At 41.2% G+C, this 13,983-nt stretch overlaps 1 protein-coding gene across 1 annotated transcript in view; it reads left to right on the top strand.

Moving 5' to 3' along the window:
• Positions 1-13,983, top strand: part of Rau (RA domain-containing protein rau) — a 67,949-nt gene extending 53,966 nt beyond the window's left edge. The window contains exons 3-6 of the mRNA XM_076312530.1: positions 7,857-8,113; positions 9,920-9,983; positions 10,991-11,239; positions 11,945-13,983. Of these exons, the coding sequence (XP_076168645.1) occupies positions 7,857-8,113; positions 9,920-9,983; positions 10,991-11,239; positions 11,945-12,301 (927 nt within the window). The 3' untranslated portion in view covers positions 12,302-13,983. The remainder of the gene's footprint in view (positions 1-7,856; positions 8,114-9,919; positions 9,984-10,990; positions 11,240-11,944) is intronic.

Raw genomic sequence — 13,983 nt, forward strand, 5'->3', positions numbered from 1 at the left:
GACAATGATATACATATGTACATTGTCGTGTTGCGTCTCCAACGTTTGGAACTCTGTCGATGATGGAGTCAAATATGAACAGTTGAGAGTCGTAACGGGCTCACCATCTTTGGTTTCTAACTTTCAGTTGCTAAAGTTTCGTTGCAGACATCGGATAGAACGCGTCCGTCCTAAAATTGTATTTCACTGTCGATAATGGAGTCAAATATGAACACTTGAGAGTCGCAACGAGCTAACCATCTTTTGTTTCTAACTTTCAGTTGCTAAAGTTTCTCTCGTAGGAACCATTTCTATTTTTGAAGGAGATAGTAAGTGCCATTTTTTATTCGACTATTCGACCGAGATAATCTCTCGTAGGAAACCATTCCTATTTTTGAACAAGATACTAGGTGCCATTTTCTATTCGACTCTTCGGCCAAGATAATCTCTCATAGGAACCATTGTTATTTTTGAACGAGATGCTAGGTGCCATTTTTTATTCGACTAACTATACGCATCCACTTTACCGTTTTAAATATTTTGTAATTAGGACGACTACAATCGCTCGATCGATCGTGGTCTGTAAAAAAAACCGAGGCGGCCATTTGGAAGATATTTTGTTCCGTTATTAACTGCCAAGTTTGTACTTTTAAATAAAAAGAAGAAAAATATCAACTAACTAACTATTCGGCTGAGATAATCTCTCGTAGAAACCATTGCTATTTTTGAACGAGATACTAGGTTGTTTCGTCGTTCGATAAAACTTATTGAACAGTATAGTACTAGGTTGTTCGATAAGTTTTGTCGTTCGATAAACCCGCTAAGTGTCTTGTTTCTGACTTTCAGTTTCTAATGTTTCGTTCCAGACATCGGACAGAACGCGTCCGTTCTAAAATTGTATTTCTTATTTTCTGTCCTTAATTGAATTACTATTTCACTAAATACGTGTAAACTGTGCGTGTTCCTTAACCTTAAATCTACAACAGATTTTACCGACTTCGTTAGCATCGTTACAAAAATCGACGTGTTTCGGATACTGGTGTCCAGGAAAAATGGCCAATTCCGTGGCGGGTTACAAGGTACACATACTGTACGATTTTAGCTGTGAGACGTTTTCCAGACTGAATCATAGTAACTTTGTTTTTTTTTATATTTAGACAACTTTGTTCCTTTCGATACTACTACATAATAAATATAGATACATTTACAATATAGATTCATGATATTTTTTCCCCCATATCTTTCCTGAACTTTTTCACGAGATGAAACGTATTCATATATGTGATGTACGATTTTGGCTGTGACTCACTGTACGCCCAATTAAACGATGGGTGTTTTTTTTTTTTTATTTGCAGATCGATACATAGTAGGATCTTAACACTGGATTTACCAATCGGTCAAAATGGTTCCAACTTCTTTTATAAAGAAATTTACTTTAAATTACATACTACATACATTTTCCGAAGACGTTATGAATTTTTCTTTTTTATACACGCGATCAATGTTATAAGTTTGTCTTTTCCCACTGGCTTTACCAACCGGTCAAAATGGTTCCAACTTCTTTTATAAAGAAATTTACTTTAAATTACATACTACATACATTTTCCGAAGACGTTATGAATTTTTCTTTTTCACACACGCGATCAATTTGATAAATTGACCTTTTCTTCTCGCTTATCGAATTTTCCGAGATACGTATGAGGTATGTCTTACTATACCGAAATCACGTTTCCAGGAAAAAATTGCCAATTCTATCGTACAATACAATACGCTTGTATCAAGTATTTGTACCATTTTGTTACAAATCGGCATATGTTTGCTAAACGATGAGTCTGCTTTCACTTTCCGTATACTTTGCGCACGCGACGAATTTTAACACGAAATACGCCAACCGTTTGAAGCAAGCACTTGGTACACAAGACACCACGGACGAGATAACACAGCTACTCGAAGATACCCACGCATGGAAAAATATTTAAGGACAAGCACTTAGCCGATAGCGAGCTAATGACTCGAAGCGTCGATGCGATTTCAAAACCGAGTCGAAAAAGAAATTTACAGAGACGAACTTCAGAAATGCGACGAATAATTTCATTCGTTTTATCGTAAAGAATCTCCCATAGGGACAAAGTTCGTTCAATTTTCTCGTACAAAATTGAATCCCTTCAAAATTCGTCGAGAATATTTCTTAAATATTTGACAAGTAACATTAGCAAAATTAAAAGGAAAAGAATTACAAACATCGTTACAAATCGCCCGTTCTTGTTCGAAATCGAATCAGGTCTCGAGACGAAAAATATAAAATTGAACTATACACCCGAAGAACAATTCTCTTTAAATCGTGAAACGCTGAAAAAGTTTTGAAACGTGGTGAGAAAAAGAATTCGTCTCGATCGCAACACTCTTGTACCTCGGTTAGTCGACGAGTGAAAGAATTTCGTTAACGATCCCGTGAGATTTCATACGATCTATCCGGCGCGAAGGATTTGGTTTCGTCGACGACAAGAAGCGCCTTCGACCTTCGTAACCGCGTTCGAGAGACGAGGAAAAACTCGAACAAAGATACTCCTGGTGCAGGAACACCTGAGAATTCCGCGCAAACCGCATTAATGTTCGCGCGTAAGCGTATCGGAATTCCATCGGTGAATCAGAAGTCGTGGAGCGCCTACGTCGATCTTTTGCCCTCTCCGCGAAAGAAAGAAAAAAAAAAAAAGAAAAGAAAAAACTTACGGGGGCGCACGAAAACCGTGCCCCCCTCTTGGGTGTGTATCTCTACGCGCACGTGTTTACGCGAGCTGTACGCGGCACGTACGTTTCGCTTTGTTAAGGCAACGACTCGTTAGAACGGAACGTTCTCTATCGATTCTCGGTCGTCGTAAAACGCCACCAGGAATTTCTCAACGGAGGCGTGCGTGTACGAACCCTGGTTATTTGTTTAGCCGCTAACGCAAATACGAGCACGAAAATCCGCCCGTGGCGCTCTTGGCGCCCGAAATCGATCCGAGTGGTATCAAGAAGGAATTCGAACGTCCGGTGATATTTATTTATTTTTTAAGTTTCGCGTGTCGACGAGGAACGGGACAATGTACGGAAAACGTTGCATTCCGCGGAAACGAGTTGAAAGAGCGCGGTTCTACAACCTGAAAATGAATAATGAGTCTCCGTTGTACCGAGATCGTATCTCTTATTGGATAATTTCAAATTATTGGAAAATTGCAGTATTTCGTTAGAAAGTTTGGATTATTCTGCCACAATACCCTGTTCGGGTAAGTGCAATCTCTTCTATCGAATTTTCTACAAATCGTGCAGTGCACGTTACGCGTATCACGTTTCTATATTTATTCTTATGGAATGGTTCACGCGCGTAACGGACTTCGTATTTTGAAAATAATTTCTGAATTAGTTCGCGCAATCTGATACACGTATGTTGTCCATACACTGTTGCGTATCTACCGAAATGTTTATTACCGACGAATAGACCAGACTTTCTAATGCAGGTATCGTCACTGCAAAACAACGCACGTGATGTGTTACGATGGACGTGAACACTCGCGATAAGCATCGATACGTATTTTCTGTCCGTAGAAAGTAAGTTACACGTTATAAATAAATTGCACGTAGTAGAATCGAAAGATCGGATTTCCCTCGGACAGAATCGATTTCGGAATGATTCACCGCGTGACATTTCATACTTGTTTCAATGATTGTCCGTCAGGTTCGTGTTATCCATTAGAGACACGATAGACAGCATACGATATCGTTCCGCGAAATGTCTCTCAATTATGTAAATATTAAACCGAAACGTGGATCAATCGAACATATTTTCTAACGTTGAATTTTTATCGTACATACGTAATGTTCCAAATTAGTTACATCGCCTTGATAATTATTCATTTTTTCAATCTTCCATTTCAAAAACTGAATCGACCTTTTCGTTTCGTAGAATTTGTATCGCACATATGTCTACGTGAAATTAATCATAACCCCGTAATATAATTCACTTTTTTTTTCACTGTCGTACTAAGAAATAAAGTAACCTTTCTGTCTCGTAGAATCTTTGTTGTGTATCTATCTATACACATCGAATTAGTTATACTCCCTTAATACAATTCACTTCTTCGTACCAAACTACAGCAGCAATCGAGTAAACAGTCCGGTCAAGGACATCGAGGAGTTCTTCGTTCAGTCCTTGCACTTTTGTTACATCGTTCTATCGCTTAAGAAGAGAGAACACGAACCATCGGACACCTCCTCTTTACAAAATGGAATCTTTCGAGACTGGAGATAGTCGAGACGACATTGAAAAAGAGGAAGTAAAAAAGAACGATTTTCGTCGGTGGGGAACCGTGCTCTATCGAGCAGTTTACTCGCTCTTGAACTCACGTCTCTAATTACACGCTACCGCGATACAGATAGCTCAACAAATATGTATCTGGTAAAATATTTGAATTAACGTCCAAATTGGCACACGACACCTCGATATTTGTCGCGACACGAACCCCGAGTAATCCTCCATTCAAGGTGTCCAATTTAGCCCCACTGTCCAAGTGTTAGCGATACAAAGGCAACATATTGACGCTATAAACGGTACACAGTGAAAGGTGTAATCCTAGTATTCTCGTCGAAACGTGCCCGTTACGAACGGCTGCAGCTTAGCGAAAATCCGAAAGAGGTCGACAGGAGTTCACGAAGGTGATTTCGTCGAACGATTTCAGCGAGTACACCGTTGTTGGGAATCATTGTAGGAACACGTGCAACACTCTGGGCCACATGGGACACGGTTCGCTACGTTCGGCGTAGGTCATTACAGTCGGAAATACAACGCGGCTTGCAGTCGTAAAGTCCACCTACACGTGTTTTCGGAAGATCGGAGTGGTACTTGCGAATACGGCGGCCAAGTATATAACTCTTCGACTCGTAACATCCGGCTTATCGACGGATTGGCTCTCGAATCTCTGCAATTAGTCCGTTATTTCGGCTTCGGTTCGTTCCGAGAATTCTGCTATCCGAGAACCATCGGTTAGCGAAACGTTGGTTGGCCATTTTTAGGGTTCGAAACGTTAGTTGGCCATTTTGAGGGTTGGAAACATTCATTGGTCGTTTTGAGGATTCGAAACATTGGTTGGCCATTTTGAGGGTTCGAAACGTTAGTTGGCCATTTTGAGGGTTCGAAACATTGGTTGGCCATTTTGAGGATTCGAAACATTGGTCGGCCATTTTGAGGGTTCGAAACATTCATTGGCCATTTTTAGGGTTCGAAACGTTAGTTGGTCATTTTTAGGGTTTGAAACGTTGGAGCAAAACCATTTTTCTAATTTAGGGAACTATCGTTCTCGATTATAGCGAAAATGCAACGTCGTTGAAGTATTTCTCAAAATTAGAAGGCACGAAAACTGTACGTAAGCTTAAATGCAATGTTCGGAGTTATTTGTAAAAATTCCATTCACAGAAATTCAAATAAGAGGATATTGCTAAACGACAAAGGTGAATGAAAAGATACGTACCGTTACGGGTATTAGTAGAATAATGGAACGATTAATCTTTCAACAGAAACACTACGATCGCAACTTGCGATAAATCATTTTCATTCGTTAATAGACGTACGCGATGTATCGTTGGGGTTGGGGCCTTGCAAAATTAATATTAAACGATTGCATCGATGCGATTCAACACTTTTGGCGCTATATCTGCTAGGATCTGACTAACAGACTGAATAATTGATGTAGCCAACTGTCGTAACTACGTTCGACTCTCCCAACGAATAACGCGGTACCCGATGTCTCGAATTTACGAATCGATGGTTAAAATGAACGGGGAACACCACTCCGAGACGTCGAAAAATGGGTAAATTTTGCGAATTTTTTTCCAAGTAATTACCAAACGAAACGTGTATATGAATATAACTTTCAGCTTCGTTTTACAATTTTGCGAAAGTAAAAATCGTAGAAAATGGCGAAGTTGTTCGCTATTCCTAGAACCTCTTCTGGTGAAACATTGTTTCTTTACGGTCACGAGTGACGAAAACTGGGAGGTTTGAAATAAAAAGATGTCGTCGATTCATAAACTAGAGACTATTATCTAAAATGTAGCGCACGATTTTTCGAAAATTATAATAATTGTAGAAATGGTCGAAGTATGAAAAGAATAAAATCATTTTTATCAAAAAAAAACATCTTTAAAAGTTTGTAAAAAATTAAATAATTAACATATTAAACAAATCTTACGCCGCATTGTATAATACTCTACGGAGAGTATCTCTATAAAGTTTGAAGTAAATCGGATGTGTAGTTCCGGAGATTTCGCGTCGACCATCTTGAAAAGCAAAGTTTTGAGAAAAACGTGAAACGAGTATATTCGTCGCTGCAACTTCGCTAAATGTTCGAATTTCGAGATATCTTTTCGACCTAACATTCCACGCACTTTGAACTTGAAGAAACTAAGAAAAAAAAATTCGATTTTATTTCTTTCATTCGTCAGGGTGGTGTCCTCTTTAATGTTAACGCGACACCTCCGTATTTAATTTTACAAGCTACCGTCTCGTAAACGGAGCCTTAATCTCGACACATGAATACACAGACGAGTGTATACTCATACGACGTACGCATCTGCGAACGGGGTGATCTGGTGTCTGGTTTATTTTCGGTGCACGCATCCCCTCGTAGCCGGCGTATCTGAAGGGTTGATAGCGTTTTATGCGCCGCGCGTGGCCAACGTCTGTCTCCGTAGTTAATTATGGACTAATTGTCAAAACCTCTTGTCGCGTCACCCCGGTCTTTACCGTATCTTCTTTTTTTTTATTACTCCTCCTCCGACAACAGGACGCAGTTTTCCTTCCTCTCCTTCGTTTCCCGCGGCACAGATCCACACAGCAAGACGTATCCTTTCTCGGAACTTTGTCTTCCGAATCCGCATGAAACAACGAACGAACACGATCAAAAAATATATTCTTTTCCTCCTAAAATTCACCTACACGTATTTTCCAGTCCAGTTTATAAACATTTCAATTTTGGTCGACCATTACGACCAGAGAAACCCCACTGTGAAATTCAAATAGCTTGCTATAGAGGACGTTTATATTTTTTACATACCCCGATATTATTTTATGAAAATTATCGCAACGTATTATTGGAAGTATATACTTTCGATACATGTACGGAACACTTAAACGAGACGTTCCGTACAATTGGACAAAAGTTCTCGAGTGTTATCTTCTATCTCGGCTGGAAAGCTTATCCCTGGTGTGTTCCTCGAGTGTTTTTCAACCTATACCGCAACATATTGTTCTTCCACGATTAACACTAGATTTACCAACCGGTCATTTCGACTGGTTTCAACTGTTTTTGCAAAGAAATTTATTTTAAATTCCATAGCATATTTTCAAAAGACGTTATGACTTATTTTATTCTATATATATATATATATATACATATATGATGAATATCATAAGTCCCTTTTTTTCCTCAATCATCGATTTTCCCGAGACACGTACGAATAATACCTCAATATACCAAAATCTATCGGTAGTTTTAGTGTTAAAACAATTATAACAGATACTCGTGTATTTCCTTCGTCCACTCGTTGTACTGTAAACTGTAGAAACACGAGTTGAACGGAAGTACTCCGCAAGGTTGAGAAACATCGAGGCTGAACAGCCCGTCGAGCTATCGGTAATCTTCCAAACGACAGAGAGCATTAATTCGAACTATTAGAAAGCTATAGAAGAGGTTTTGTATCGTCGATCGTAGATAAGACTCGAAAGGAAGATTACCAACGTCGATGCATCCACGAGAGACTCCGATGGCTTCCATCGATCGATAACCGTTCTAACTCGAGTTAACATATCCACCCTAATGACAGCCTTCGATCTTGCGTTCCAGACGACCATAAAGGTGTACGCGAACTGCCTGCGGCCGGACATCGAGTACAAGACCCTCGGCATCACCTACGAGACGACCTGCCGCGAGGTCGTACAGAACTTATTGAACAAGTATCGCATGAGGCACCGCGACCCGAAGCTCTTCTACCTCACCATGGAGGTCACCGTGAGAAGACCGAACGTGAGGACGGTCCTGCCGCTCAACGAGGACGCCAGGCCCGCTGTTTTGCAATTGTGTCATCCTCCCGGCGATTCCAGGTACGATCGCCGAGACCGATTCACCCGCGCGTACTTATTCACCCTGCGCGCGCACTTCTTCACCCTGCGCGCGCACCCACCTACCCCCACCCCACTTACTCCCGCTCATCGGTTTCGGTCGGCTTCGTGACGTAATTTCAGGGCTCGCGACCGACCGTAAACGCGACTTCTTGCGGCTCGGTGAGCACGAGCCAACGACGACGACCAGCAACGTCCTTCTCGAACGATTCCCTTTGTTCTGGGGTTCCCGGGGCGACCACGCGAAACGCTCGCTTATTATATGCTAACATTCCGAAGGGTGGGGGTCAGAGACTCGTTCACCCGCTCGCGTTTCTGGATTTTCGACGCCAACTACGCGTACCAAGAGCCATTCCATCTTCGAAATCACTACGGTTTGGGTCTAGGGGTAATTATTCGGTTGTTCGGAAAGTTATTTCGTTTTACAAAATGGAGAATGTATAATTTGATAAAATGTTTATATATTCTAGAAACATCGTGTTTCATTTTCACGAAAAAAAAAGCGAAATGACTCTTAGAACAAACTAATGTTTAGAAAAGAGGGCTCTCACCGATTTCGACGATTTTTGAATTGGGCAATTGTGTTAGTGGTCGGCCATTTAAGCCATCATGAAAATTCAACCTTGTGATCATTGTTAATAAATTACTTTCTAAACATTTTATGTATCGCTGTATTCTTTAAAGTACGCTTTTTAAAAATATCTTGCAGCTCGTTTAATAATATATTAATTTATAGTCGCAATGTACAAGAATATGCAAAAGTATCATTTTCGCCAGTAGTCAGCCTATCAAGTTCTAATTGTAAATTTAGTTTTTCCTGTATCAGTAGTTACCCGTTACAAGTAGCATAAGCATTTGGGTAATTAAAACAATGAAATTAGTAAGTAAATGAACAAAACTGTTTATTTATATTTATTACACGATGCACCGATACATCAATTTGCAAAACTAAAACATGAATTCTTTTTTGCTCAGTAAAGAATAAAATAAAATAAAAAACAGTTCTCTTTCCATGCATGTAATAGAAAATGAGACTAAAATAAACTTACTTTAACGACACTTATAATACTTTAAGAAATGAACACAAGAAACAAATCAATGATTCGTTTCGGATATCGGTATAAGACTGATCTGAAAATAGCAAAAACTCTACGTGCAGATAGAATAAGAAAAAGAAAATGTCCAAGTAATTTCTATGTATTTTCTTTAGGGAAAGGAAGCTTTCGAAAATGTTTGAAAACCACTGGTCTAAGACATGGATGTAACTATCCGTGTTCAGTCACGGAGTTCGTTGACTTTGTTGGAGTATCGGTTGTGTATTTGTCTCTTATCTCGAAATATCGGATAGCGTACCGTGTGTAAAGACGCGTTGCAGGAACAGAGTATCGTGTGGCAGAGATGGACAAAATTCAATTCGGGTAAAAGACGAACGAAATCGACTCGCGAAATATTTCGATCCACGATCGAATATTAATTATTTCATTCAACGAGTACTCGACGTGTATATTCGGATGAAAGTATTGCCGGTCTCCGATGAACGGTGAACAAATGTTAGGATCGGAAGTGTCGAAGCTTCTGCCGCAGCCTCGCACGAAAAAGCATCGAAGAGTCACCAATGTTTTCTCGGTAGCTCGAAACTTCCGGCGTAGGTATACGTTACGTAGACATAGACGGTCCCTGTTTGACTAGAACCTCGAGCCCCGTGTTTTTACGTGGAAGTAGCGTATTTCCTTTGATTCTGGCCGACTACTACGTTATCCAACATTTACGGATGTTTTCTTGTTGCAGATTCTCGTTGCAGACACGCCGTGGGGGACTTGTCAAAATATACGACTGCGCACTCATGTCCGGGGTAAGTTCACGCTCCGCACGCTACTCAAATATTTCGCTCGATCTTCTCGCCGATTATTTTGCCAATTTATCTACGACATTCTAGTCCGTCTGCGATAGAAGTTCAGTTGCTCCAGTTACTCCGGTTACTGTACTTCATTCTAGTTTGTTCCATCCTACTGTTTTCCATTCCGTCCTCTCCTACGCGACTCTCTATCTAGTTTCATCTCACCACGCTCGGTTCACATCTGTTTGTCGATTACGGAGCAATTGACCCGTTGTTTTCTTCTACTAAAAATTCTATTTTTTACTCGTATTCTTCGCAGTCAGTTCCGAATTTTTCAACGATAACTCGGTTAAACGACAGAACCAATTTTATAGAAATTTCACCGATGTTCAATTTAACGAAACGAATTTATCGAAATTTCGCATTACCATTCTCCAAAGTTTCAAAGTTTTGTACATTTTCATACGTAACGTTCTTTCGATTCACAATAGCCTGTTTATAATTTCTAACCAAGTGTACCTCCGTGTTCGTAAAGAACCGTACATCGATGGACGTTTTCGAAAGAAACGTCGTTCGTGAATCAACGACGATCGGTGTTTCGATACTGGGATATGTAAATTATGTTAAATAGTTTTCAACGTCAATTGTCGATTCTATGTACATTTTCATACGTAACGTTCTTTCGATTTACAATAGCCTGTTTATAATTTCTAACCAAGTGTAGCTCCGTGTTCGTAAAGAACCGTGCATCGATGGACGTTTTTGAATGAAACGTCGTTCGTGAATCAACGACGATCGGTGTTTCGATACTGGGATATGTAAATTATGTTAAATAGTTTTCAACGTCAATTGTCGATTCTATGTACGGGACGATTCGCTACCACCGTCGAACGATATATAATGCGTGGTGTCGTTTCTCACCCAACGGCGCAAAAATGATTAAGAAATAACGACATCTCGCGAACGTCACTCGACGATAACTCCGCGGAGCGAGATTACGATTATCGTTTTATGATTTACAGTCCAAGTACAAGAGTCTGTTGGTCTCCGAGCAGACCACCGTAGACGAGCTCATCCAGATGCTGTTGAGTTGCTACAGCTCCAAAGAATGCGTCGAGCAGTTCTCTCTCTACGAGGTCTGCGAAGGCGAGGAGTACCAAAGGAAATTGCATCCTGACGACTCACCCCTTAAGGTCACGCAACGCTGGACAACCGCTGACTGCCATCTTCGCATAAGGCGCAATCCCGACTACAATCCCCATAGAAGAAAAGTAAGTCCACCTTCGTAACTAAGCGACCGTAATACAAGACGCGCTACCGGTCCTCGAGTTGCAATGCGTGAATAAAACTACGACTTAGAACTACCCATATTTGTAACAGTATCGCGATAAGCTGTCGAAGTACATAATTGTCGTTAAAGTACGAGCGATTCTTTTTCGCGAGAGTGTCATTAAGAAGTTAAATAATCCCTGAACAGAAAGGCTACCGTTGTCTAGTTGCAATCCGCGAGAACAGAGAACTCAGACCCCTTCGATGTTTGAAACAATATCGCGATAAATTGGTAAACTGTAAAATGTTCGTTTGAAAAACGAGTAAATCGTTCGTAAGAGTGTCATTGAGAAGTTAAAGAATCCCTGAACAGAAAGGCTACCATTCGTCGAGTTTCAATCCGCGAGGACAGGTTTATGAATCACAGCCCCCAGTATTTGAAACAATGTCGCGATAAGCTCGCAGAGCATGTAACAGTCGTTAAAATACAAGCAACGTGCCAATAAAACGTGTTATTAAGCGGTTAAACGATTCCCGAACAAGCTCTCACGCCTCGAACAAAGGCATTCTTCCGCTTGGGATGTTCTCCAACATGGCCGAGCGTAATTACGCGTACGAACGCATCTGCGTCCCAAACGTGTCGTTGAGCATTATTCATAAGAGTATAATAGAAAGTCAATTTCGTTACGCAATCCTCGTGTTTGCAGAGCATGTGGGCGTCAGACTCGAGCATCAGCATGGTGATGTCAAGACTGAACCTCCACGGCAGCCATCAGGCCCACTACAATCACGGCCACGAGAACAACAATCATATGTCGTTGTACCAGCACAAGGACCACGCGTCGATCAACAACAACATGGTCCACAAGGTGGACCAGCACCACCTGTCGTTGGGCTCTCTGAACCAGCAACCGAGGATCGTCGTGCCACACGCCACCCAGCTGCCACAAATGCAGGTCCCGCGGGTTCAGCAACTGCCGCAGAGCGTGCCCTCGACGCCGATCACGTCGAAACACGTCACGGCGTCCTCTTACGCGGACTATGAAAATTATCTGTTCATATAAAAGAAACGATAAAAGAACCCCCTCCCGAACTCGACGCAAAGAATCTGCGTTCGAGCACGTTGGAGCTGTGTCCGAGTTTTACAGACGTCACCTGCACCCTTTCAGCGCGTTGAACAGTATTCGATCGGTCGGTTGCGCGATGGTGTAATTTCACCGAAAGGAATTCGAACTCTTGAACTCGAGAAGTTGAACTCTTGGGCGAGACTCTCGATGTAATTCGGGAGGAGGATTCACGTCGCGATTGACACCCGAGGTTTGAGAGATTTATTTATTGCAATGGCAGTTCGAACTCCAAGGGAGACTGATCATCCTCGTGTTTGCAAAACCACGCGACTGGAAGAGAGTACACCACGAACGATTAGAAACGATAGAATTTGCACGAATTACGATTCGCGTGTAACGGTAGACCTTCTTTCGAAGGTTTGCGTTGTGGTTTCTATGGAACCTTGACCACGGTTTGCTTCGATCGTTGAAATTTTTTCGTATTTCGATTCACGGTACACTCTTGGCTCGAGACGCAACGAATCGACGAGATTCTCGAGTGGTCACGTGGTTTTGTTTACGCGAAGTGTTGCGAATAGAAGAGCAGGGTGTGTCTCGGTTCGAGAAAAGCACGATTGAAGGAACACGGGTTTGCGTCTTGGCTATATCACGTCGGTAAGGAAGGAACAAAGAGAATTTACGATTTATAGTCAATAGCGAGAGAAATTGTACCAAAGGTAGCCGTACGAAATTTTAGGTATGTAGTGTATTATTCAGCCGTATACGTGTAAATGTTTTTGCGTTAAACGAGAGGTATTTTAAGAGAATCGAGATATACAATCGAAGGTGGATTAATTTTTGATCGGCGACGTTAATCTTACGGGACTCGTTCGAGCGCCGCTGACGAACAACAAATATTTAATTCGCAGTTAAAATCCGGGGAAGAACCATCGAATGGAGAATCTGTTATTCGTTCAATTTCATCAATTTTGTAACGCGCTCCGATCGCGGTTCAAAGTAGTCTCTTAGGATTAAAGAGTGTGCATTTACTCGAAATACACCGCAAAACGTGGGTTCTATTATTTATTTATAATATCTGTAAAGCGTTTAATGTAAGAGAGCCTGGAACGTTTAAGTTATTATCAGAATTCTGTACGTAAAGCTTGTATAACTACGTGTAATCGGATTCAAGCGGGATTCGAGTTATATTCGTGTAAATAGAATCCAAGCGACGAGTATTTAGACGTCTTTGGCGATTATAGCGCGGTCAAGCGACCGTTAAAAATCGACGCGTTTTTCCTGTTTTCGCTGGCATTTAAAGAACGTTATATTTTTCTATACTTCGTTGTACATAGACGCTCCGACGTCTTCTGACTCGCTTCCTCGCGTTTTGTCACGGCGAACGTTGGATCCGTTGCCAAAGAATCGGTACGATACGTATATAAAACCTGTAGATTCAATCCGTGCAAAACGAGACCGTGTCAGAAACGTTTCGTATCGATTAGCTGCGATTTCTGTATCGCGATGCAAACATTCGTCGCGCAAGAACCCTGTCACGAGCTCCCCGTGACTTATATCAGCAACTGTAACGAGTACAATGAACCTTGTATTATTCTAATGCGACACAACCACGTAGAATGTAAATATTATTTTGTATCGTCGTTTGTAATTCACAGAAAGAAAGTATCGTTTCACCTGTC

This window comes from Ptiloglossa arizonensis, chromosome 5, assembly GCF_051014685.1.
Source record: "Ptiloglossa arizonensis isolate GNS036 chromosome 5, iyPtiAriz1_principal, whole genome shotgun sequence".
Taxonomy (NCBI): Eukaryota; Metazoa; Arthropoda; class Insecta; order Hymenoptera; family Colletidae; genus Ptiloglossa; species Ptiloglossa arizonensis.